We start from the raw sequence: 26,904 nt of genomic DNA on the forward strand, positions 1-26,904 counted from the left end.
AGCTTTGCACTATCTATCGCAAGTTGGCGGCCAAGGTAGAGGCGAGACACATATGCCACAGAATCATGCAATCATTGCGTCATTAAGGAGTTCCCTTGCGCAACAACTTTGCCGATTTTGGCTTGTAGTTACACAAGTGTAAGCTTAGTAGGGCAGACCGGGCTCAATAATCTACGTGTGACCACAATGGGGGGACTCAGTTATTTGCTCAAATAGCTGATAATTGAGCCTCCTGTAATCACCACCTTAGTTTTTTGGCCTTGCTCAAACTGTCCTGGCATGCACTTGTTCATTGTAACTCCACGCCCTTTTTGAGGAGCTGACAAAGAGGGAAAGTAATAGATGTCACTTGTGGTAGGAACCACATAAAGAAATTGGTCCAGCCAAGAAATCTCTGAAGGTTCCTCGTGTTTGAGGAAGGGGAGTAATTTCGAATGGCGAGAAGTTTGGATGGGTCCATCTCAATGATGTCTACACAGAGATGACAAAGCCCATAAATATGAGCTTAATTAGTAGTACCTCAAAGTTACAGTTCTTGAGTTGAAGTCGTACCTTGTATATCTGAATGCACTTAAGGACTTCACAAAGAACTGATAGGTTTGGATGCCATGTATGCATATGCATCCATGTGTCATCAAGGTAGGCCAAATTAACAACACGATCTTGAATAAGGCCATAGAAAATGGGTGTTTGGTGATCTTTGAAAGATGTTGGCTAAATCCTTAGTGATCTCGTCGAGCCGATTGGGGCTCTAAAAGCGATCTTATGGGCATGATTATAGTGTAAGGGGGGCTTGCCAATCTGTAGAGGCCAGAACGATCTAGGGAAGGAAAGGAGAGTGACTTGCGTAATTCATCTAGAAGGTTGTCTACTTGAGGCGAGGGGTAAAGGTCATGGGTAGTGATCGTATTGAGCCTCTAAAATCCATCCAACGACGATACATGCCATCGTTCTTACAAACAAGATGGGGCTCAGAGGCCCATAATAGGAAGACGTTTGCGAGGGAGAACGTAAAAATCATGAGAATATGTATTATAAAAAGAAAAGTGCAAGTAGCCATTGTGTGATAGTGATACCCTTAATGTTATCTCCAAGGAAAACTGCAACAGGGTTTGTGGTATTTGTGCTTAAACCTAATGTGAAAACTAAGTACTAGCTAATAGAAGAAATGGTCCTACCAGTATCTAATAATGCCTCCTGAGTGTGCCTTGAAGTTTAACCATTGTGGAGCACACCACACATCCAAAAGAAGCCACGGGTTGTCCTTGCAAGTGATGCCGTTTCGCTTTTTGAAGCAGTGGTATAAGGGTTTCCACATCTGGGTGGAAACATGAGTGGGTGGTACACTTTTAGGGGTGGGAGTTGTTTTCAATAGCCACAAAATAGCTCCTTTTATAACAAATTTACAAAACAAAAAGAGTTCAAAATCTATCTTCAAGTACAATAACAAATAATCAAGAAAATTCTTGCGAGGATATATTTGCAGCATGCATGAGACAGCTACACTGCACGATGGAGTCTTTCTTCTTGCACACTCCACAGAGGTTCTTGTTGCACCATGGCCATGACATACCTCTGTCTCTCTCTCTTTCTCTCTCTCTCTCTCACACTCACTCACACAAACACACACACTTGTTTTCTCTCTCTTTCTCTCTCTCTCTCTCTCTCTCTCTCTCTCTCTCTCTCTCTCACACACCACACACACACACACCACACACACACACACACACACACACACACACACACACAACAAACGAGAGAGAGAGAGAGAGAGAGAGAGAGATGAGACAAATTTCATGTGTAGTGAAGAGGAAGATAGAGGGGGAGAGAGATGGGCCCATAATAACTCCCTTTTTCAGCATGTCTTATACCCGGTTGATCTTAACATTGAAAGTTGGGAAGGATCTTTGTGAGGGCAATATTCTGACGGTGTTGAATTTGTTGCACAAGAATATTAGTATCAAAAATAGGAGGGTTGCTCTGTGTCGCTTTTTCTCTGTTTTGGAACAATTCAGAAGGTGACCAAGTAGTCTATGTAGGTCGTGCGTGTGTGTCTACATTGACACGTGTTTGTTGGACGTGGACAAATTTTGGGCCTTCTTGATAGGAGATAAAGGGAACATGGCGTTTTCTCGGAGGAATTAAGTGCTTAATTTCAAAGTGAAGACATCCTTTAGATTTGACAAACCAATTACACCATGTGTGATAGGAAAATGTTTGCTAGGGAGAACGTAAAAATCATGAGAATATCACAAGGAACTTTAATTCAATTCCTACATAGCCAAAAAAAAAGACTTTCCTAGATAAAACTTGAGCATATGCAGTAGAAGTCCAAACTAGTAAAAACGGAACCTTTTATTACACTACAAGAGGTTGTGTGCTCTTGTGACGCTGTTAGCGACGGAAATACATTGGGTTTTTATAACCCCCGGCGTCGCTAAAACCGTCGCTACGAGCGTCGCTATATGCGTCTCTATACAGCGACGGTCATAGCGATGGTCATAGCGACGATTATAGCGACGTTTACACAGAAAACTATAGCGACGCTACAGAGCCATAAATAGCGACGGTTATAGCGACGCCCGAGAGAATTTTTTTTTGGTGACAGGGCATTGAATGCCCTGCCACCCATCAACCATATTGTACTTGATTCACTTTTTAAAAAAAGTGCAAGAGTAGATAATAGACCCAAAATAGTCACCCACAAGACGCATTGTTCGCAAAATTGACAATTGTACACATCATAGGCAAAATGAATTGATTGGCAAATGTAATAATGACAATTGTACAACATCATAGGCATAAAGAATTGATTGGCAAAAGGAACTGCGGTGACAAATGTAATAATATACATGGTTCAAAAAGACGTATAAAATCCGTTTCATGATACATAAGCTATGAGAAACCCTAAACTAATGCTATCTAGCTACGGCTAAACTGACATCATCTAGTTAGACGTCTCATCGCGTCCAAGCGGCGTATTTGTCGGATTCTGCAAAAAAAGACAATAAGACATCTTTCAGTAAGTATAAACATATAGCGACATTTATAAAACAATACAAAAAATAGAAAAGAGTAAACCCTAATACTAACCATGCCGCCGCGAGAACTGAGAATGTCCATTAGGGCGTTTAAGCCCTTCTTGCCTGCGTACTCGTGCTCGTACGGTGTGGGATCACGTCCTGTCATCGACCACTGTCAAAACATACAAATATTTCATTATGTTAGAATTAAAAAACTCATAAACCCTAAACTATCGAACATAAAGAGCAATGCGAAAACACATACAAAATTGGCCTCAAATGATGCCCATCCACCGCTCCCCAAGTGGTGTGAGCTCCCTGTCTCTACTCGCGCTCTGGCTGCATCCTTTTGTTGCTTCCACTTGTCGGGATTCTCGCGCGCTGCTTTCTTCGCATTCTTCGAATCTTCTTTGGCCAGCCAATCTGGCCTGTTCCACCCATGCTTGATTGCTTTTTGCACTTCGGAACGCTTGTGTTTGCAGTATTCGCGTATTCGAATCTTCATCAGGTCTTCATTGAAGCGCTGATCCCGTGTTGGAACGGGAAACTCATCATGAAGTATGTTGATGACTCTGTTTTTTAAATCACTTGGTACTTCACTCCATTTGTTTAGTATGTAGTGTCTAAACAGCTGAGAGCAGAGACCACGCATGCGCGCGATCACCTTCTTGACGTCATCATCCATGATGATGCCGCCGCTGAAGTCGACGGAGTAAGACAAGCCCTCTGGCCGGTGACGCGTGAACCTAGGTGTCCCGGCAAAGGTCTCTAGCGGCGTGTCGATGGGGGTACGGACGTCAGGTGTCTCCACCGGCGTCTGGGCCTCGAAGCGAGGAGTGTCGAGTGGGGTGGCTCCTGGCGGAGTAGGTAGAGGTGTGTAGCTGCTAGGAACAGTCAGTCGTGCAAAACCTGGCGTAGATGGCGATGCTGTGGTTGGTGTGGGGGCGGGCAAAGAAGGGGAGCGTAAAGAGCCTCGTCGAACACGAGGTGGTGTGGAGGCATCGGTGGCGGAATCCCCACAACAACCGCCACCGCCACCACTAGAGCGCCGGTGTCTAGACGAGTGTGAAGCTCGTCTCGTCGACGCCGAAGCTTCGGAGCGCGCTGAATGCTCCGAAAGAGAGGGAGATGCGGATGGAGTAGGAACGCGCGATGATGCGCCAGAGCGATGACGCTCCACGTACCACTGTCTCTGCTGCGGTGACAAAGAAGAAAGAAACTCCTCATCATCCATACCTGCATTAAACACACGAATATTTAAACTTAATATTGAATGAATAGAGTAGACAATGACGCAAAGACCACTAAATACAATGACGTAATGACGCATATAAATACAATGACGCAATGAATTGAGTGATAGAAGAGGCAAGTCGAAAACTCAGAATTTTCAATCAAAAGATGTGACTTAGAGAGCCAGAGCTTTTACAACACGGAGCGAAAATTGTTCAAATACAATATTTGTGGCTTTAAGAGATCTCTCTCTCATCTTCGCATAACTCAGCATAACTTCCTATATCTATATAGAGCTCTCCGTTTAAACACATATCCTCTGTTTCATTTTGTAGCTCCTCTGCATGCACCCCATATAGAGTAGTAGCATCGGTATGCTCGTCTGGCACCACCGCAACGGCTTCTGATTGAGCATCTTCTATGATCTCCTCCATTGATGCCATTGTGATTGGCACATGGTAGCCTTCATACGTCCTTGCACTACGAGGGGCTACCTCTATGACGTACCACCAGTTTGATGTAGACTTTGTAGGATGAAATATTACCTGCCAGAGCCACATAACTTACATGAGAACTTTCAAGCACATAACTTGTAAAAGGGGGATATTAACTATTTACATAATTACTTGTTCACAATGCTCGGGTAGTACGAAAGTGTCTCTTAGGTCAGTCCATTTCTTAGTAGAATCCACCTCAAGAAAACCATACTCTCCTCTACGCACAGTAGCGTTGCGACCCTCCATGATTATCTTGAACCATTGCAGGTCGAACAAGTCGACAAAAAATCCTCTGTAATCGATCTTCAAAATCTCTTGCAGCGTGCCGAAGTAAGTGAGTTCCGCCACCACAGGATCTGCATCAGAGGAACGTCGTCGACTAGACTGTTCAAATTTTGCCATGATTCCACAATCTTGAGTAAAACGCTTTTTGTCGATTCGTTCCACCCTAAAATGTCGACCTTTACACCATGCTGCTGTGTATGACTTATACTACAACGAACAAAGATTATGAGTGGCCGTTCAAACGTTTATAAATAAAGTCACTTGCTAGTCGTACATTGCAAACTTACCTTGGTCGCGCAACCCCGAGAGTACTCCCACTCTTTCTCAGTCACTTCATCACCGCATTGTTGTGCGCTTTTCAATTGGTTGTGCAACCATCTTAAGCTCATAAAGGTTGGTAGGCTCTCCAAAACCGTCGGATAGTGCATCGGTGGTCGTCTTCCCCGTCTCCACTCGATTCGTGCCCTTTGTCGCTCTTGCTTTGCATCCTCATATTGTGAAATCCAATTTTGCATCACTGGATTGTGAAGCATGCAAAATCGGTTGATTTTAGCCTCTAGATCTTCCGTCATCTTCTTCTCAACACCGAGATTGCACATGACAATCCGAGATATGCGCTCATCATCTATGGTTCGCCATAGCGTGTCCCGGGCTTTATCAAATCCGTCTAGCCACTCTCCAATGTACACTAGGGACTCTGATACCAACCAACCTTCTGACATGCTACCCTCCGGACGTGCCTTTTGACGCACATATCCCTTAAGCATTTTCATGAAACGTTCTAAGAATAACATCCATCTGGAATGAACTGTGCCAGCTATTTCCACCTCATCAACTATGTGAACAAGAAGATGCACCTGAATGGTTAGCATGGTAGTAGGAAAATGTTTCTCAAACATGCACACAAGCTCCGCAGCATTTAGTTTGGCGAATGGTATGGAGTCTACGTTGATCTCCTTTTGTGAGATCCATTGCACCAGCTTTGCAAGTTTGTAGATTGTGTTACGGATGTCGAGAGACAAACATCCCTCAATGGCAACTGGTAAAATAAACTGTAAAGTATGTGCAGCAATGATATTAAAGTCCACATTTTATGCAATGATATTAAAGTCCACTATGAATGTACCTGACACATTTTATGCCAATCGTGTGACTTCAAACCGGTAAGCTTTCCTTCTTTAGTAAAACACGTTCGGAGCGAGTGCATTACGCCAGTGGGGGTCTGCAAAGATCGAATGGTCTGTTTTACTTTGCGTTGTTGGGCTCCTGTGAAAATCCATGGTGCTTTAGGGAGTTTTATCGATCCATCAGACGCTGTTTGCGGCCAATATTTCTCCATACGATCCACATTTCTAAGGTCAATTCTGGCTCCCAAAGTATCTTTCTTGCCGGTCAGATGGTCCCATAGTAGATTACCCACATTCTTGAATATGTGCATTGGATCGAGCAAGTGATTGATCATGAGTCAGGGCCAGTATGGTAACTCGTACCATAGAGATAGTCTCTTCATCCCTGAAGGCAATCCATCATCGCACATCTCCTTCTGCTCTAACCATGCTTGTGCAGACATCCTTGGTGGCTCTCTTCCCAAAAAGCCGTCGCGTAACACATGATTCTCTGGAAGATACGCTTGATGACCTTCGTAGATTTGCTTCTTCAGTGAGGGCGCCCTACGTGCATTCAGTCTAGGTCCACATGTGACACATGCTCTGTATCCGCTTGTTTGAAGCCCTGCATGTATACACATGATAATAGATCAACTATGGGAAAAAAAAAGATTTACAGTGTCTGAGTGAGGAGTGTCAATAGATCACCTAAGCATTCTGTTAGCCCGGGATAGTCATGCATGGTCCACATTAGAATGCCTCTTATCAAAGCATTCTGTCGTCCACCACCTCTATGCCAATCCACAATTGTTGTAGCTCTTCCAATAGTGGATGAAGATACACATCCATATTCCCCACTTTATATCACCCTGGCACAATCAAGCTTAGCCATAGGTGCCCCTTCTTCGTAGTCAACCACGGGGGAATGTTGTAGTTGACGATGACAACGGGCCATACACTGTAAGATGTTGATCTTTGACCAAATGGATTTACGCCATCCATAGCCAGGCCTAAGCGCAAATTTCGAGCTTCCCTGGCAAAATCCGACCATGTTCCATCTATATGTTTCCAGGCTGCGCAATCTGCAGGAATTCGTAGCACACCATCCGAAGATTTATTCTCCTCATGCCATGATGCTAGGGCGGCCATGGACTTACATTCGAAGAAATGCTTGATGCGAGGAAGCAGAGGATCAAAATGTCGCAAAACCTTTTGTGGAATTTTTGTCCCGTGGAGATCTACTCGATATCTTTGGGAATCACATTTCGGACACTTCTCCATGTCTATGTATTCCCCTCTGAAAAGAATGCAGTCATTAGGACAAGCGTGGATAGAATTGTAATCCATCTCCAAGTTTCGCAAAATCTTTCTTGCTTCATCTCGGGAATGTGGCATCACATTGTCAGCTAGTAGTATGTGCTCTTTAAGCAGTCTACACAACATAAAAATACAATACAGTCGTGTAAAAATCTATCAGATCATTATACATTTAGAGTTTTATTAAAGTAAACTCATTGTAATAGATCACCTGAAAAGCGTTGTGACGCTAGTGTCACTCCATCCAAACTTTGCCTGCATGTTGAGAAGAACCAGGAGTGCTTTCAATCTAGACATACGTGCTCCATTATACAATGGCATATAGGCTTCACTTTTCATATCATCATAGATAAGCCTTTCTGAATCCATGATCGTCTCGATCATTTCATCAAGCTCGGGCTCAAACATTGCCTCGTTGGGAATGTGCTCTGCATGATCATCCCCCGAGCTGTGAGAGGCTACATCTTGTGGCCTCACATATGCTGCTTGACCAAAGCGCCTGCGAACACGTCTATTGGGTTGCAAGATTGCTGCTTGTTGGCCAACGTCAGAGTCCGACGAGTTATAATTGGCAACAACTCGATCTATAATAGATGGATCGAACTCGCCAAATTCGTGAACGTGCTGCAAAGAAACACGTCTTGTCCGTCGCACAGCATGCTTGCATGGATTACAAGGACATAAGACCCTCGTTGAGAGATAGGTGTTTCGGTTGGACGGTCCCACATCCTCGTCACTACTCATAATGAGGATAAAAATCTTATAATCTGGACAACAAATTTAATATTCTATTGGAATTCTTCGTCTATCTCTCTCTCTCTCTCTCTCTCTCTCTCTCTCTCTCTCTCTCTCTCTCTCTGTCTCTCTCTCTCTTTACCTCACATTCTCTAGTCATGTCCAATTCCCGCACACCTCGGTCTAGAGGTGCACGCAGATCAGAACCACCGGGTTATAATCTCGTGTTTATTGGTCAATACCTATATTTGTGGGTACAAGAAATCTACAGACCCACGTCTACATGATACTGCATGTAGTGGACAAAACCCCTTTGCCTCTTCTCTAGCTGTAGCACTTCACAGCATCTCACTACAAGAGGTTCTGTGCTCTTGTGACGCTGTTAGCGACGGAAATACATTGGGTTTTTATAACCCCCGGCGTCGCTAAAACCGTCGCTACGAGCGTCGCTATAGGCATCGCTATAGGCGTAGCTATGAGCGTCGCTATATAGCGACGCATATAGCGACGCCTATAGCGACGATTACACAGAAGACTATAGCGACGCTCATAGCGACGCTACAGAGCCTTAAATAGCGACGCTTATAGCGACGCCCGAGAGAATTTTTTTTTAGTGGCAGGGCATTGAATGCCCTGCCACCCATCAACCATATTGTACTTGATTCACTTTTTTAAAAAAGTGCAAAGGTAGATAATAGACCCAAAATAGTCACCCACAAGACGCATTGTTTGCAAAATTGACAATTGTACACATCATAAGCAAAATGAATTGATTGGCAAATGTAATAATGACAATTGTACAACATCATAGGCATAAAGAATTGATTGGCAAAAGGAACTGCGGTGACAAATGTAATAATATACATGGTTCAAAAAGACGTATAAAATCCGTCTCATGATACATAAGCTATGAGAAACCCTAAACTAATGCTATCTAGCTACGGCTAAACTGACGTCGTCTAGTCAGACGTCTCATCGCGTCCAAGCGGCGTATGTGTTGGATTCTGCAAAAAAAGACAATAAGACAGCTTTCAGTAAGTATAAACATATAACGACATTTATAAAACAATACAAAAAATAGAAAAAAGTAAACCCTAATACTAACCATGCCGCGCGAGAACTGAGAATGTCCATCAGGGCGTTTAAGCCCTTCCTGCCTGTGTACTCGCGCTCGTACGGTGTGGGATCACGTCCTGTCATCGACCACTGTCAAAACATACAAAGATTTCATTATGTTAGAACTAAAAAACTCATAAACCCTAAACTATCGAACATGCATAAAGAGCAATGTGAAAAGACTTACAAAATCGGCCTCAAATGATGCCCATCCGCCGCTCCCCAAGTGGTGCGAGCTCCCTGCCTCTACTCGCGCTCTGGCTGCATCCTTTTGTTGCTTCCACTTGTCGGGATTCTCGCGCGCTGCTTTCTTCGCATTCTTCCAATCTTCTTTGGCCAGCCAATCTGGCCTGTTCCACCCATTCTTGATTGCTTTTTGCACTTCGGAACCCTTGTGTTTGCAGTATTCGCGCATTCGAATCTTCATCAGGTCTTCATTGAAGCGCTGATCCCTTGTTGGAACGGGAAACTCATCATGAAGTATGCTGATGACTCTGTTTTTTAAATCACTTGGTACTTCACTCCATTTGTTTAGTATGTAGTGTCTAAACAGCTGAGAGCAAAGACCACGCATGCGCGAGATCACCTTCTTGCCGTCATCATCCATGATGATGCCGCCGCTGATGTCGACGGAGTAAGGCAAGCCCTCTGGCCGATGACGCGTGAACCTGGGTGTCCCGGCAAGGGTCTCTAGCGGCGTGTCGATGGGGGTACGGACGTCAGGTGTCTCCACCGGCGTCTGGGCCCCGAAGCGAGGAGTGTCGATTGGGTGGCTCCTGGCGGAGTAGGTAGAGGTGTGTAGCTTCTAGGAACAGTCAGCCGTGCAAAACCTGGCGTAGATGGCGATGCTGTGGTTGGTGTGGGGGCGGGCAAAGAAGGGGAGGGTAAAGAGCCTCGTCGAACACGAGGCGGTGTGGAGGCATCACTGGCGGAATTCCCACAACAACCGCCACCGCCACCACTAGAGCGCCGGTGTCTAGACGAGTGTGAAGCTCGTCTCATCGACGTCGAAGCTTCGGAGCGCGCCGAATGCTCCGAAAGAGAGGGAGATGCGGATGGTGTAGGAACGCGCGATGATGCGCCAGAGCGATGACGCTCCACGTATTACTGTCTCTACTGCGGTGACAAAGAAGAAAGAAACTCCTCATCATCCATACCTGCATTAAACACACGAATATTTAAACTAAATATTGAATGAATAGAGTAGACAATGACGCAAAGACCATTAAATAAAATGACGTAATGACGCATATAAATACAATGACGCAATGAATCGAGTGATAGAAGAGGCAAGTCGAAAACTCAGAATTTTCAATCAAAAGATGTGAGCGCAAGTAGAAAAGAGCGTTATACACCATGGAAGGTACTTAGAGAGCCAGAGCTTTTACAACACGGAGTAAAATCGTTCAAATACAATATTTGTGGCTTTAAGAGATCTCTCTCTCATCCTCGCATAACTCAGCATAACTTCCTATATCTATATAGAGCTCTCCGTTTAAACACATATCCTCTGTTTCATTTTATAGCTCCTCTGCATGCACCCCATATAGAGTAGTAGCATCTTGATGCTCTTCTGGCACCACCGCAGCGGCTTCTGATTGAGCATCTTCTCTGATCTCCTCCATTGATGTCGTTGTGATTGGCACATGGTAGCCTTCATACGTCCTTGCACTACGAGGGGCTACCTCTATGACGTACCACCAGTTTGATGTAGACTTTGTAGGATGAAATATTACCTGCCAGAGCCACATAACTTACATGAGAGCTTTCAAGCACATAACTTGTAAAAGGGGGATGTTAACTATTTATATACTTACTTGTTCACAATGCTCGGGTAGTACGAAAGTGTCTCTTAGGTCAGTCCATTTCTTAGTAGAATCCACCTCAAGAAAACCAGACTCTCCTCTACGCACAGTAGCGTTGCGACCCTCCATGATTATCTTGAACCATTGCACGTCGAACAAGTCGACAAAAAATCCTCTGTAATCGATCCTCAAAATCTCTTGCAGCGTGCCGAAGTAAGTGAGTTCCGCCACCACAGGATCTGCATCAGAGGAACGTCGTCGACTAGACTGTTCAAATTTTGCCATGATTCCACAATCTTGAGTAAAACGCTTTTTGTCGATTCGTTCCACCCTAAAATGTCGACCTTTACACCATGCTGCTGTGTATGACTTATACTACAACGAACAAAGATTATGAGTGGCCGTTCAAACGTTTATAAATAAAGTCACTTGCTAGTCGTACATTGCAAACTTACCTTGGTCGCGCAACCCCGAGAGTACTCCCACTCTTCTTCAGTCACTTCGTCACCGCATTGTTGTGTGCTTTTCAATTGGTTGTGCAACCATCTTAAGCTCATGAAGGTTGGTAGGCTCTCCAGAACCGCTGGATAGTGCATCGGTGGTCGTCTTCCCCTTCTCCACTCGATTCGTGCCCTTTGTCGCTCTTGCTTTGCATCCTCATATTGTGAAATCCACTTTTGCATCACTGGATTGTGAAGCATGCAAAATCGGTTGATTTTAGCCTCTAGATCTTCCGTCATCTTCTTCTCAACACCGAGATTGCACATGACAATCCCAGATATGCGCTCATCATCTATGGTTCGCCATAGCGTGTCCCGGGATTTATCAAATCCGTCTAGCCACTCTCCAATGTACACTAGGGACTCTGATACCAACCAACCTTCTGCCATGCTACCCTCCAGACGTGCCTTTTGACGCACATATCCCTTAAGCGTTTTCATGAAACGCTCTAAGAAGAATATCCATCTGGAATGAACTGTGCCAACTATTTCCACCTCATCAACTATGTGAACAAGAAGATGCACCTGAATGGTTAGCATGGTAGTAGGAAAATGTTTCTCAAACATGCACACAAGCTCTGCAGCATTTAGTTTGGCGAATGGTATGGAGTCTACGTTGATCTCCTTTTGTGAGATCCATTGCACCAGCGTTGCAAGTTTGTAGATTGTGTTACGGATGTCGAGAGACAAACATCCCTCAATGGCAACCGGTAAAATAAACTGTAAAGTATGTGCAGCAATGATATTAAAGTCCACATTTTATGCAATGATATTAAAGACCACTATGAACGTACCTGACACATTTTATGCCAATCGTGTGACTTCAAACCGGTAAGCTTTCCTTCTTTAGTAAAACACGTTCGGAGCGAGTGCATTACGCCAGTGGGGGTCCGCAAAGATCGAATGGCCTCTTTTACTTTGCGTTCTTGGGCTCCTGTGAAAATCCATGGTGCTTTAGGGAGTTTTATCGATCCATAAGACGCTGTTTGCGGCCAATATTGCTCCATACGATCCACATTTCTAAGGTCAACTCTGGCTCCCAAAGTATCTTTCTTGCACCCATGCCAAGTATGATAGATTGATTATGCCATTTCCCTCTTGAATAATAGGTCTTGAGTTCAACTCCTTGTCGGCTAGATCTTTAGGTCTTTTAATTTTAATTAGTTTCCTACGATGTTAAATTAGTTTCTCTCTCTTTCTCTCTCAATGTGTGTGCGTTTTTTTGGATCGTATGCATGTTTTCTCTCTCTTTTCCTCTCTCAATGTGTGCGTTTTTTGTTTATGCATGTTCTCTCTCTCTTTTCCTCTCTCAATGCGTGCGTTTTTTGTTTATGCATGCTCTCTCTCTCTTTTTCTCTCTCAATGTGTGTGTGCATTCTTTGTTTATGTATGTGTGTGTGCGTTTTTGTTTTTGTTTGTACTCTCTCTCTCTCTCTCTCTCTCTCTCTCAAAAACACTATGTGTGTGTGTGAGAGAGAGAGAGAGGGAGAGAGAAAGAGGGGAAGGGAACATGAGAATGAGGAGAGGGAAGGAGCATACCTAGCTCTCCTTCCTCTCCTCGTGTGTGTGTGTGTGTGTGTGTGTGGAGAAGAAAGAGAGAGAGAGAGAGAGAGAGAGAGAGAGAGAGAGAGAGTGAGGGAGAGCATTACCTGCTCCTTGCTTGAGGGCGCCGAAAAACTCAGATCTGAGATCTGAGTTTTTGGGCGCGCTCGGTTATTTTTTTACCCCAGCTGGCGTCGCTATAAGCGTCGCTATGAGCGTCGCAAATTTACAAAGAAATTTGCGACGCTCATAGCGACGCTTATAGCGATGCTCATAGCGACGCCGGGAATTTTTTTTTTGAGCGTCGCTGTGTGAGCGTCGCTAATATGAAGAGCCTCTTGTAGTGTCTTAACATCTTTTCACAGTAGATCTTTTCACTGTTCGTCTAACTCTAAACCCTAAACCGTAAGTAATTCTTGCGTGGACTCGATCTAACGTAAATAAGCGTAAATCTAAATAAACGTAAATCTAACTAAAAATAAACCTAAATCTAATTTAACGTAAGTCTACATCTAACCTAATCTTTAACGTCTTTTGGGATAGTTTCCTACGACGTTAAAACTCTCTTCTTCTTGTGTGTGTGTGTGTGTGTGTGTGTATGTGGGTAAACCTAAATAAACCTAAGTCTAATCTAATATAACATAAATCTAAATCCAACATAAATTATGTTATATTAAAAACAAAGAACTAAACTAACAGAGATTTTAAGAACCTTAAAACTGATTTAACACATAATTTGTCACATAACTCGGCAAGAGTTGGCATTCTCATAACTAAAGATGTGAGAGTTAACTTCCGGCGGTGACGCTGCCTCATCCCCATCCACATTTGACGACAGCAATTGGCCCTTTAGACCGTTCTTGCTCTTGTTACTAACTTTGAAGTTGCTGTTGAATGACTAGAGGTTGTCTAGATGGTCATTGTGTCAGGGATGTAGTGACTCTTGCCGCCCTGAAGATCCACCTTCTTCCCTATCTTCTGAAGACATTTCACCAGTACTTTTGGATCGACGGAGCCCACCATGAGTGAAGACAGCAATACCCTATATTCCATTGAGAGCTTTCTTCACCCGCTTCATGCAGGCGTCGCAGTCTATGGAGACCTAAATCTAATCTAATATAACGTAAATCTAAATCTAGCGTAAATAAACGTAAATCTAATTAAAAATAAACCTAAATCTAATCTAATTTAACATAAGTCTACATCCAACCTAATCTTTAACGTCTTTTAGGATAGTTTCCTACGACGTTAAAACTCTCTTCTTCTTGTGTGTGTGCGCGTGTGTGGATGTGTGTGCCAATAAAAAGAGATAAATGGTATAACCTTTCTATCACCCATGCCAAGTATGATAGATTGATTATGCCATTTCCCTCTTGAATAATAGGTCTTGAGTTCAACTCCTCGTCGGCTAGATCTTTAGGTCTTTTAATTTTAATTAGTTTCCTACGACGTTAAATTAGTTTCTCTCTCTTTCTCTCTCAATGTGTGTGCGTTTTTTTGGATCGTATGCATGTTTTGTCTCTCTTTTCCTCTCTCAATGTGTGCGTTGTTTGTTTATGCATGTTCTCTCTCTCTTTTCCTCTCTCAATGCGTGCGTTTTTTGTTTATGCATGCTCTCTCTCTCTTTTCCTCTCTCAATGTGTGTGTGCATTCTTTGTTTATGTATGTGTGTGTGCCTTTTTGTTTATGTTTGTACTCTCTCTCTCTCTCTCTCTCTCTCTCTCTCTCTCTCTCTCTCTCTCTCTCAAAAACACTATGTGTGTGTGTGAGAGAGAGAGAGAGGGAGAGAGAAAGAGGGGAAGGGAACATGAGAATGAGGAGAGGGAAGGAGCATACCTGGCTCTCCTTCCTCTCCTCGTGTGTGTGTGTGTGTGTGTGTGTATGTGTGGAGAGAGAGAGAGAGAGAGAGAGAGAGAGAGAGAGAGAGAGAGAAGGAGAGCATTACCTGCTCTTTGCTTGAGGGCGCCGAAAAACTCAGATCTGAGATCTGAGTTTTTGGGCGCGCTCTGTTATTTTTTAGCCCAGTCGGCGTCGCTATGAGCGTCGCAAATTTACAAAGAAATTTGAGACGCTCATAGCGACGCCGGGAAATTTTTTTTGAGCGTCGCTGTGTGAGCGTCGCTAATATGAATAGCCTCTTGTAGTGTTATATATATATGCAGTAAAAATGACCCACATAATAAAACTATGTAGCTTTTTGGCCAACACTCATGAAAAGAAAACTTTATAGCTGTTTGACCAACATATGCACAAGAAAAAACTACTTAGTAATAGGAACATAAGAAAATCTATATAGTAATATTCACGTTAGTTTTATATACGCTGCCTAATACAGTAGCGAGACAAAAAGAGTCACATAAGTGAATAACATAAATATAACTTTTTTATTATATATAAATTTATTGACTTTATAATTAAAATAATAATATTATAATAGCAAATCTCACAAATGTGTCGTAGATCTTGCATCAAAGACATTAAATCTTTGCATCAAACTCATTAAGTATTTGGAGCAGAGACTAGCTCATAAGAAAAGAACAATATATAAGAGTAACTCACAATAGCTTTTTGAAGAATTCAATTTAAGTCATAAATTTAATAATTGAAAAGCGTTGACGCTAGAATGTTCACACTTTCTTTGGGTCTCAAGGTTACATTAAAATAAACAAATCAGCATAACATCACTCAACCACAATTACATCAACCACATTTAGTGGAGAAGAGTCACATTTGAAAATTCTAATTTTGTTTGTGGCCAAAAGGTACACCACAAATGATGAGTGCATTCCATCCACACTTTGCTCTTGACGATCTCCTATGAAATCCGTACTACGCTTTGCTAGATTGAAACTAGACTTTAGCGTAATATACAATGCATCAATTGTTGGAACCTCTAAAAACTTGATTAGAATCGTCTCTTGGTCGTCTTTATCAAAGTTCATATCCTAAATAAAAGTTCAATTGTAAAAAGTCACTACTTAACACTATGTTGGTAATGAGACACTTTTATGTCCTCGGACACTTTTATGTCCTGTTAAGTGAACATTTTCCTTGAATTATGTCAAGAGTTTCAAAATGGATTTTGAGGTGCTATCTGTCTAGAAAGTTGTCTCATGAGCTGAAAAAAACTTGACATTTTTTTGGAATATCAATTCCATCTTTAACCTTGTCCTTGCACAACGTTTCACAACCTAAATTGTGTGAAAAAATGGGTCCTGTTTTTGGCTTTTTTCAACTTTTTGCAACTATACCACTCTAGAATTCATGTTTATTCATGTTTGTGAGGTCTATAATGCTAGAGAGCTATCTTTAGTAGTCCTCAACATGTCCTGATGCTTCTAGGGAGAAATAAATGTTAAAGTTGTAAGTTATGACCAAATTACAAAAATTATCAAATCCTGTTTTTTAGCCAATTTTAGCTCTTCTATGATTTTTTTGGTGGCTTTCATGATATCCAAATGCATTTTTGATTTTCTATGTCGCATATTGTAACATAAAGCTAATATTCCTTGAGTTTTGGGGCACCTAATACCCTATTTTGCATAGTAGACAACGATGGTTGATTTTTTCAATTATAAAAGAAAACGAAACGTTCTAGTATATCAAGTATAGCTTTTTCAATATTATTAGTTTCTTGTGACAACTACATGCATTTTGTAGGTAGTAACCATATCTAGTCATAAGGATCAAATTTGGCTAGATATTGAATAGTTTCTATGGGATTTTACAACTCATAATGTTGAAACTAGTTTTTTTATGTTTGTTGTATTTAGTACTTCATCTTTGTCCCCAAGATTCCTCTTGGTAAGAGATGTATTATTCTTTTGACATGCTCCATGGCTCCTTATGAACCTAAAGGACAATAGGGAACTAAGAAAACATGCATATATTATTTGTATTGAGCGTGGCTATAGAAACTTTGATGATAGGTTTGCAGAATGGTAAAAATTCAACTCTTTTGTACCTATTTCTTTTGGCAAAACAAAAAATAGTGAGTGAGAAGCAATCATATGTTCTGATCACCAACCCATTGAAGTTAACTAGGGAATTTATCTCAAATCCTACAAAAATCCCTAATCTTCTTTTTATGCAACAAAACGTAAGAAATGACTATTTTGATGAAAATGTATTGGTCCATCAACTTTGGAGGCTTGGTGTGACCAAAAGATGAGAAATTTTACAAGTTTCTTATTTTTTCCATGTATAGTAGGCCTTGAACTATAACTCATGAAAGGATTTTACAAAATGAGTGGATCTACTATGGTTTTGGAGGTTTTTTTCAAAACCCTGAAAGGACACTTTTATGTCCTGTTAGGTTACCAACCTAGTGTTAATAGAAAAAGATTAATCCATGCCAAAAGATGAGTACAACTAAGTCAATCTCCTTACATATTCATGCAACCAATGTTTGAGTTCATTGAAGGCCTTTGTGTTTTGAAGAGTAACACTCTCATTAAGAACATTCTTCAGTACACTCTGTATGCATAGAAAAAAACATAAAAGTTCAGTTAGAGCTCTAGACTATGAACATTTGGGCAATAGATAACAACTACCTTTTTCTTGGCGCAATCTTTTTTTGCCTTTTTAGTCTGCATCATATCCATCATCTTTTGATTCCACTGCATCAAAATATTTAAGTTAAAGCTCAAAGCATACAAGGATATGATATATATAAAAGTTAAAAGATGTGAGTAAACCTTAGGTGCACGCTTACTCTTTCTAGAGCTCACATCTACTTGATTTTCCTCATGAGAGCTCTCAAAATCCATTTGTTCTTTAATGAGATCAACCTTTGCATGTTCTTAGAATAAAACACATTAAATATATAGCTAGTTTAATTATTGTAAATGACAATAACATAGACATACCTTTGTGACATCTTCAATAAGAGCCAAGAAAGAACCATTTGAAGCTAAAGCCTCATCCTCTTCTTCTACATCCTAATAGTAAATAACTAGATTAAAGAAAGTGTACAAAATAATTTGAGATAGTATAAGTTGAGAAAACATACATCTAGAAGGGCTTCAACTTGCATGCCAGTGAAAATTTCCTCTGAATAGTTGTGGACTTTCTCAAAGTCAATATGAGGATGATACACATCCTCATTGATAGGTTGCAAATGATTTTCCTCAACCTGCAATTATATAACATTTGTAAATAACTTTAATAAAAAAAAACAAAAAAAAGATGTAGAAACTCCCACAAGCTGTTTTTCTTTGTCTTCCACCTTTGTATTCACTAAGTCGGTTCCCTACAATGCACAACTTCACATAATCAATCTTATTATTATAGCTAAAAACTATGAAAAATTAATGATAATGTGGCTTACAGATATTAAATTTATGGTATTGACCAGTGTTGATTTTTTCTTTTCATTCTTTTGCTTCGCTTGCCTATGACGCAAGAAAAATGTGTAGATGTCCTCCACTTTCCAATGGTACTCTGCACCATGGAACTTCATCTCCTCAATTTCATCATGGTGCTCTTGAATGAAGCTCACAAGTTCATCCTTCCCCTCTAGATTATATTGTGCCATAGGTCACAAAGCTTGGAATCAAATGATTTTATCCAACCTCTAACAGTTCTCAGATTGGAGCCATGGACTGCATGTACACTGTGAGTGTAATACTTTGCAAGGAACTCTTTTCCATACAAGAGTGCTGGATCTCTATCACTTTTCTTGAGTGGGAAGCGAAAGAGTTGCTCATATGTTGGAACTGGTTTTTCAACTGTGTCTTCCTTTGCAACTTGTATAGCCTTGCTATGCCTTTGAGACAATCTTCCAGCTGCCATACTATTCTTATGATCAACCTTAGAGGACTCTCCACCACTTGATTCTAGCTCTTTTACCCTTTTCTCTAGCATTGCTATTGTCTCTTTGAGAGACATTGTTTCAGATGGAGAAGCCATGTAATAGCTATAATGTCACAAGTTATACCTTAAATCATATAAAATGTGAACAAAACTTAAAACCCACAACAAAATATTCTTTCCAATCGATTAAATTACTTTAATGTTAGATACATGAAAGGCTAAGTAACTTGTGCATCTCCAAACTGTACTGGCAAATTTAATTGTGCACCACTTCTTGAAGACATGCACCTCCTACTATTTACAATAAAGTCATGTATCACTACTTTGCATGAGTTACAATCTCTCTCATCGTACTGCTGGATTTGTAAACTCCATGTACAATGATCAAAACTATCGCGTACTAGCCAAGCTAATTTGCATTTTTTACCCTGGTGGTCAATCTCTCGAACAACTACGTGTACAAGATCATCTTCACCATCACTTTTGGTTGCCAGAACGATATCACCAACCTCTACCCAAGGGGTGCATGTCTGACCTCTCCGAGAGTTGTAAGCCTCTTTCTTTGAATCAAATCCTTCACCTCATATGCTACTAGTATGTTACCTATCAACGGAAGAGGTATGAACTTATGCATCAAAGATGAGATTGGTCTTACACAATCCCAAGTGTATGGCATAGTTTGTTGTTGCACAATGCTCATTCCAGTTGCATGATGAACTATTCGTTCGTCAACCCCATTGTGTGAGGATATGCATTGTCTATAATACTCTACCCCAAAATACAAATAATATTGACCATTGTGCTCAATAGAGAACAATGTTTTTATTTTTGCCTTCCAATGCCCTACAAGAAGAGCATCAGTATCACCATTGTCATGCTTTACAGTCACATGGTCACCAACTTTAAAAGCCTCACCCTGGTAAAGTATCTTTTGGTAGGTTGTGACAAGAGTATTTTCACCTTCACTAATTGTCATCGACCACAGTTGCTGAAAGTACATTTTCTCCTCATCTGATAGGCATCTCTTTGTGCGTTTCTTCTTGGTTATACCGATCCATTTTGCTCTAATCATGTTGTGGAAGTAAGCTGGTTCATGATCTGCCAAAATCTTATGCCATAGCTCCCTGGCTCTTGTTAGAGATGAGAGTTCCAAGAGCCCTTTTTCATGGAAGATAGAACATTGTTGACTCATAGGATGCAGTAGAGTGAAATCATCTGGGAGTATCAACCTTTGGTGTAAGAATGACAAATTCCTCTTGTGTGGCAAGAATCCATCCTTCTCCTCTTGAAGCATGTGCGTAACCCATGTAAACAAAACACGCTTGTAAAAGTGGACATAAGTTATCATATTATGTTTTTTATTTGTGTTTACTCCCATATATATGGAGACCATCCTTTCAAAAGTGTAGCACCAATATATATCATCAGATCCATGCCGGATAATGTCATAAAGCAATTCCCCATTCCCAGCAACATGCTCCAATGGTGAAGAGTTTGGACCAAAGAATTCCTCGCTCCTTACTCGCCAAGATGAGAACAATGATCGCATCATCTTGATACTCTCCTTTGTCCAACCCTTTTCACGACTAAAATTGTAAAATGTGTGGGCAATGTCTATAAGGAGAAGACCAAGCTCATACACGGGTCTTGATACCTTGTTGATGACACTCAATACATATGGAAGACACCACTGAACAAATTTTTGATTTTCCTCTGCCTTAAAACCTTCAAGTACTTGCGAGGAGTGTGTGGCCATTTGCCATTGCGAATTGATGGTAGTGCAAGATTGTATACAAGCTTGCAACATTCATCCACCTTCTTTTTCAATTCATTTTGCAATCCTCGCACGACATTTGATGTATATTTATTGAACAAATTCAATGGAAGAACGTGCATTGTATCATACACCAAGTCACGTGACAAGTCAAAGCCATATAAGTCAAAGAGCTTCCATAACACCGACTCTCCAGATAGTCCTGCATGTGCAAGATTAGTCTCTCTTTTCATTTGAGGTTTCACTTCTAGCCTGAGTTACTGCATTGGACATTTCCAAAATGGACCATTTTGTTGGTGGATATCTTGCTTGTCGTCTATTATCATCATAAACATATCGCCCTCTATACATTGGATTACTAGCGTCAAGAGTTTCTTTGGGCTTGTCTCTTCGACAACCCTCCTTGCCACCGTCCTTGAAGAGTCCTATTTTGCACTGGGCAGGATAATTTCCACTGACCATCATAAGCATCCCACGTAATATGCATGTCTGTTGCCATTCAGTTCCCATGCCAATTTTTTTGTTAACATCATAGTTGTAGTGTACTGTTATTCCTAACGTGAACAAGTCTTGCAATTCCTCCATAAGAGGACGTAGAAAAGCACCAAATAGACCACTATTGTTTCGGGCTACTTTCTTGGAGCTAAATGGGAGGAACATTACTGGGAGTACACTAACGTTGGAAGATTTTCTCATGTTCAAAATTTTTATCTCTACCACCCCATTATCTTTCTGTGTGGTGTGAGAAGATTGGAACCCATCCCAATGCAATAGAAGTGCCAGGTTACGGGGATCTCCCTGGAAAATTATAATGCCATATGAAAATACTCAAAAAATGAAAATAAAAATACCATGCCAGTAATACTAAGACCATACCTCAATCAATTTCTTACTAGTGACTATACGTCTGCGACAATCTCTACACACGAAAATATATTCTTGAGTCTGCTCATTCCACCCTTGTTGAATCTCCTGTGGCGGACGGGATGAAGGAGAAAACGTTGTGTACACCTTATTACACCCTGGGGTTGTATAGATAACTGGAAGCTCAAATGTTTGATGTGGGTCCCAAAAGTGCTAGACTATACGACACCATCTCAAAAGTCATAGATAGACTCCGGTTGTAGTTCAGGTGACTTTCCCAACCATTTGTCTCGGTTTCTCCACATGGAGAGCATACCATGGGACAAAGAACGACTCTTCAACATAAGCTCAATTTGTCTCCCAATTGGGAGATAATCAAAGGCTAGTGTCTCCTTGCGAGGCTTGAGACAACTTGGGCACCTTTCACGACATGCCAAGCAATCACGCTTTGCTTTCCTTCTTCTATTATTACTAATGCATGCACAAATTTCCACACTACATCCTTCATAGTTGTCCTCCTTGCTTGGACGTAGGAGCTCTGGCTCATGGAGATTCCCTTCTTCACCCATGCAGACTCTGTATTGAAGAGGTTGTACCATACTAAGCCCTTGAAATAGAGATTGCAACTGCTCCCATCAAGTAGGCACCCTATAATTATCAAACAAAAGACCATCCCAATCATGTTCAAGTCGAACCAAGATTTTGCTCAGGCTTGGATCTTCTCTAGTGGAGTCATGCTTGCCTATTCTTGCCCCACCCATGTCACTGAAGAGTAGACGAAGAATTTCGTCTTGACCGCTAATGGGAACTTGATATTCATCCCACAATGTCTAAAATTGAATGATCTTTGATAAAATTGCAATTCCAAGCGGCGCATGATCTAGACCAGTAGGTTGTTTGTAGTCTTCACGTGCTCTACTTGTATTTGCTGATCTCAAATCTATGCCCTCTTCAAAGCCCTCTTCCACATTCAAAGAGGCATCTGATGGTTCCATGTCTGGTACATTGTCATCAAAGTGCCTTACCTCCATGTCATCTTCATTTACAAACCCAAGTTCACTTGCTAGACTACCTGCAACACTCCTTAGTTATGCATGCCTGAAAAATGTCGTTTTCCCAACATATTTTTCACCATGGCAAAATGCAGAACATGTACACCACATTCTTTGTGTGGTGTCATTATCGGATGCACTATGGAGAGGTGGTGTACTATCAAGATCATTCACATTAGGTGATTGCCCCTGAAGGGCTTCAAGATTTCTGTTGTGATGGAAATCAGGGTGAAATTTCTGCAGTGTCTCCTGTTTTCTATGTTGAAAAAAGGTGCTTCTGCTCAACATTTGATATCCTTTAGGTGTAAATGCACATTTATACGCGCATGTACACTTGAAAGTCTTGGAGGTGAAAGCCATGTATGCCTGTATCACCTAAATGTCACGAGCCATGGTTACACGGACTATAATGGCCCAAACACCACATTAACACATGATCCTAGTGTCGAACGTTGTAATACTACATACTTTAAGTCACAGATCCACATTAGATAAAACTTTGCAGCATTGTGCAACTTCAATAATTATAGAGAGACCTACAGAGAACGACTAATCTGAATACGCTTGTTGGATCTTTTAATATAGATGATGTATACATTCATGAAAGACACAATTTCTTGCTCGGAACAAGGCTTTTGATCATAGCAAGCCTATCACTTAAAATCCTTGGAGATATAGAATTTACATCAGGGAAGACTACTTTGTAACAATCAACTGGATTTAAGGTTTCCTTCAAAAGAACTAAAGCCATATTCTCGGGCCACCAGCTAGTGTCATTTATAGCTATTCTTGAAATGCATATCGGTGGCCTTTCTCTCCCAAAGACATAAAATTGTTTCTCTGGCCAAAGTGGTAATGCAGTGAATGAGATGAAATGCCGCTTTCTGCATACATACTCTAGCCATACATGAAGGCTAGAGGCTCGAGCATTGCTGGTGACGCTTCTGCTACTGTTGTGTGTGTGTGTGTGTGTGTGTGTGTGTGTGTGTGTGTGAGAGAGAGAGAGAGAGAGAGAGAGAGAGAGAGAGAGAGAGAGAGAGAGAGAGAGAGAGAGAGAGAGAGAGAGAGAGAGAGAGAGAGAGAGAGAGAGAGAGAGGACTTTTACCAGGCCGGAGCATGCTGGAGAAAGCAGCAGGTAGCCATAGCTGAGGCTTCAAGGCTCGAGAGAGACTAGAGAGAAGGGAGCGTGAAAGAGAGAGTATTGGGCGGGAGACGCTGACGTCGTAAATGACTTATTTGTAACAGATTTAAGGGCACACTCCCCCGCTCATGTGAGAATTAGCTATCAAGCTATGAGTAATTTGTAATTGTGCATAACGAGCTCCATTTCAAAATAAAAGGAGGCTACCAAGACACTCAATGGTCACACGCTTTTTCAGTGGAGAGCTTTCACTACCACCTAGAGGTTATGTGGCCACACTATCCGGTGATTTTAGAAGGTACGTGCCTAGCGTTGCAGGCTTGAATATTAGCAAGCTTTGCACTACCTATCGCAAGTTGGCGGCCAAGGTAGAGGCGAGACACATATGCCACACAATCATGCAATCATTGCGTCATTAAGGAGTTCCCTTGCGCAACAACTTTGCCGATTTTGGCTTGTAGTTACACAAGTGTAAGCTTAGTAGGGCAGACCGGGCTCAATAATCTACGTGTGACCACAATGGGGGGACTCAGTTATCTGCTCAAATAGTTGATAATTGAGCCTCCTCTAATCACCAACCTAGTTTTTTGGCCTTGCTCAAACTGTCCTGGCATGCACTTGTTCATTGTAACTCCACGCCCTTTTTGAGGAGCTGACAAAGAGGGAAAGTAATAGATGTCACTTGTGGTAGGAACCGCATAAAGAAATTGGTCCAACCAAGAAATCTTTGAAGGTTCCTCGTGTTTGAGGAAGGGGAGTAATTTCGAATGGCGAGAAGTTTGGATGGGTCCATCTCAATGCTCTCTACACAGAGATGACAAAGCCCATAAATCTGAGCTTAATTAGTAGTACCTCAAAGTTACAGTTCTTGAGTTGAAGTCGTACCTTGTATATCTGAATGCACTTAAGGACTTCACAAAGAACTGATAGGTTTGGATGCCATGTATGCATATGCATCTATGTGTCTTCAAGGTAGGCCAAATTAACAACACCATCTTGAATAAGGCCATAGAAAATGGTGTTTGGTGATCTTTGAAAGATGTTGGCTAAATGCTTAGTGATCTCGTCGAGCCGATTGGGGCTCTAAAAGAGATCTTATGGGCATGATTATAGTGTAAGGGGGGCCTGACAATCTCTACAGGCTAGAACGATCTAGGGAAGGAAAGGAGCGTGAGTTGCGTAATTCATCTAGAAGGTTGTCTACTTGAGGCGAGGGGTAAAGGTCATGGGTAGTGATCCTATTGAGCGTCCTAAAATCAATCCAACGGCGATACATGCCATCATTCTTACAAAGAAGATGGGGCTCAGAGGCCCATAATAGGAAAAAGTTTGTGAGGGAGAACGTAAAAATCATGAGAATATGTACTATAAAAAGAAAAGTGCAAGTAGCCATTGTGTGATAGTCAGACACTTAACTGTTATCTCCAAGGAAAAGTGCAACAGGGTTTGTGGTATTTGTGCTGAAACCTAATGTGAAAACTAAGTACTAGCTAATAGAAGAAATGGTCCTACCAGTATCTATCCTCGTGAGTGTGCCTTGAAGTTTAACCACTGTGGAGCACACCACACATCCAAAAGAATCCACGGGTTGTACTTGCAAGTGATGCCCTTTCGCTTTATGAAGCAGTGGTAAGGGTTTCCACATCTGGGTGGAAACATGAGTGGGTGGTACACTTTTAGGGGTGGGAAGTTGTTTTTCAATAGCCACAAAATAGCTCCTTTTATAAAAAATTTACAAAACAAAAAAACTTTAAAATCTATCATCAAGTACAATAACAAATAATCAAGAAAAATCTTGGGAGGATATATTTGCGGCATGAGACAACTACACTGCATGATGGAGTCTTTCTTCTTGCACACTCCACAGAGGTTATTGTTGCACCATGGCCATAGCATACCTCTCTCTCTCACACACACACTCACACACACAAACACACACACACTTGTTCTCTCTCTCTCTCTCTCTCTCACACACACACACACACACACACACACACACACACAACTTTGATGTTTCAATGTCATGTCAAATTGTTCAATTAAATGGATATGTTTTTTTTAATAAAAAAGTTGAAGACAACTTTGATAGAATCAATGCAAATTCTAGCTACTAATTTGGCTAATTTTTTGAGGATGGCCTGCTCTAATTTTCAAGAGTTTTAATTTGCTTTAAGTTTCAAGTAAAAGAAGCCTAATCTGATTTTAAAGTTAAAGAAAGCATCAAGTTTTAAAAAATAGTTATCTTGTGTCTACCTATCTTTGGAACTACTCACAGTCAAAAATCAATTTGCACATTTCTTGTCATCTTTAAATAGCTTCTTACATATGTATAAAAATCATTTTTTATGCATGATCAATGAACCTTTAAGCTCTAGATTAGGTTCCACTGGAATCTACTTCTAGCTAATATATTTTGATAGCTCTCCAAAAGCTATCAGATAGTAGCCACAGGACCTGGTCATGTGGCCCTACTATTCAGCTTGTTGTCCTTTCATCGATCATCAGCCTTCTCTCTCTACACTTCATATCTTGGCTAATAAAGAGCTTTGAAGATTGTAAACCTTTATCGTTTTCCTTGATAACGGAGGTAGGAACTAGCCACGATTTACACTGGCTTTTTGTACCTTCCAAAATAGTTGGAAACTGCTCAAAATGATTAACCATGATTAGTCGACTGTTAGACTTCAAATAGCTACCAATTCATAATGCACCCGGAGGTGCGCGTGCACAAACGAGAGAGAGAGAGAGAGAGAGAGAGAGAGAGAGAGAGAGAGAGAGAGAGAGAGAGAGAGAGAGAGAGAGAGAGAGAGAGAGAGAGAGAGAGAGAGAGAGAGAGAGAGAGAGAGAGAGAGAGAGAGAGAGAGAGAGAGAGAGAGAGATGAGGCAAATTTCAATGTAGTGAAGAGGAAGATAGAGGGGGAGATAGATGGCCCATAATAACTCCCTTCTTTCAACATGTCTTATACAGCCTGGTTGATCTTAACATTGAAAGCTGTGAAGGATCTTTGTGAGGGCAATATTCTGACGGGTGTTAAATTTCTTGCACAAGAATATTAGTGTAAAAATAGGCGGATTGATATGTACCGTTTTTCTCTCTGTT

At 41.4% G+C, this 26,904-nt stretch overlaps 1 protein-coding gene and 1 pseudogene across 1 annotated transcript; both read right to left on the reverse strand.

Moving 5' to 3' along the window:
* Nucleotides 1-345: 345 nt before the first annotated feature.
* Nucleotides 346-11,712, reverse strand: LOC147463631 (uncharacterized). The gene is made up of 3 exons (XM_086497007.1): nt 11,130-11,712; nt 10,896-11,048; nt 346-471 (listed from the first exon to the last, which is right to left on the reverse strand). The coding sequence occupies exons 1-3, from the start codon at nt 11,400-11,402 to the stop codon at nt 346-348; spliced, it is 552 nt and encodes a 183-aa protein (XP_086353133.1). The 5' UTR covers nt 11,403-11,712.
* A 4,128-nt stretch (nt 11,713-15,840) lies between these two features.
* On the reverse strand, nt 15,841-22,951 carry LOC147463632 (uncharacterized; annotated as a pseudogene).
* Nucleotides 22,952-26,904: the final 3,953 nt, after the last annotated feature.

The sequence above is a fragment of the Adiantum capillus-veneris genome, chromosome 2 (genome assembly GCF_014529385.1).
Source record: "Adiantum capillus-veneris isolate H3 chromosome 2, ASM1452938v2, whole genome shotgun sequence".
In the NCBI taxonomy this organism is placed as follows: Eukaryota; Viridiplantae; Streptophyta; class Polypodiopsida; order Polypodiales; family Pteridaceae; genus Adiantum; species Adiantum capillus-veneris.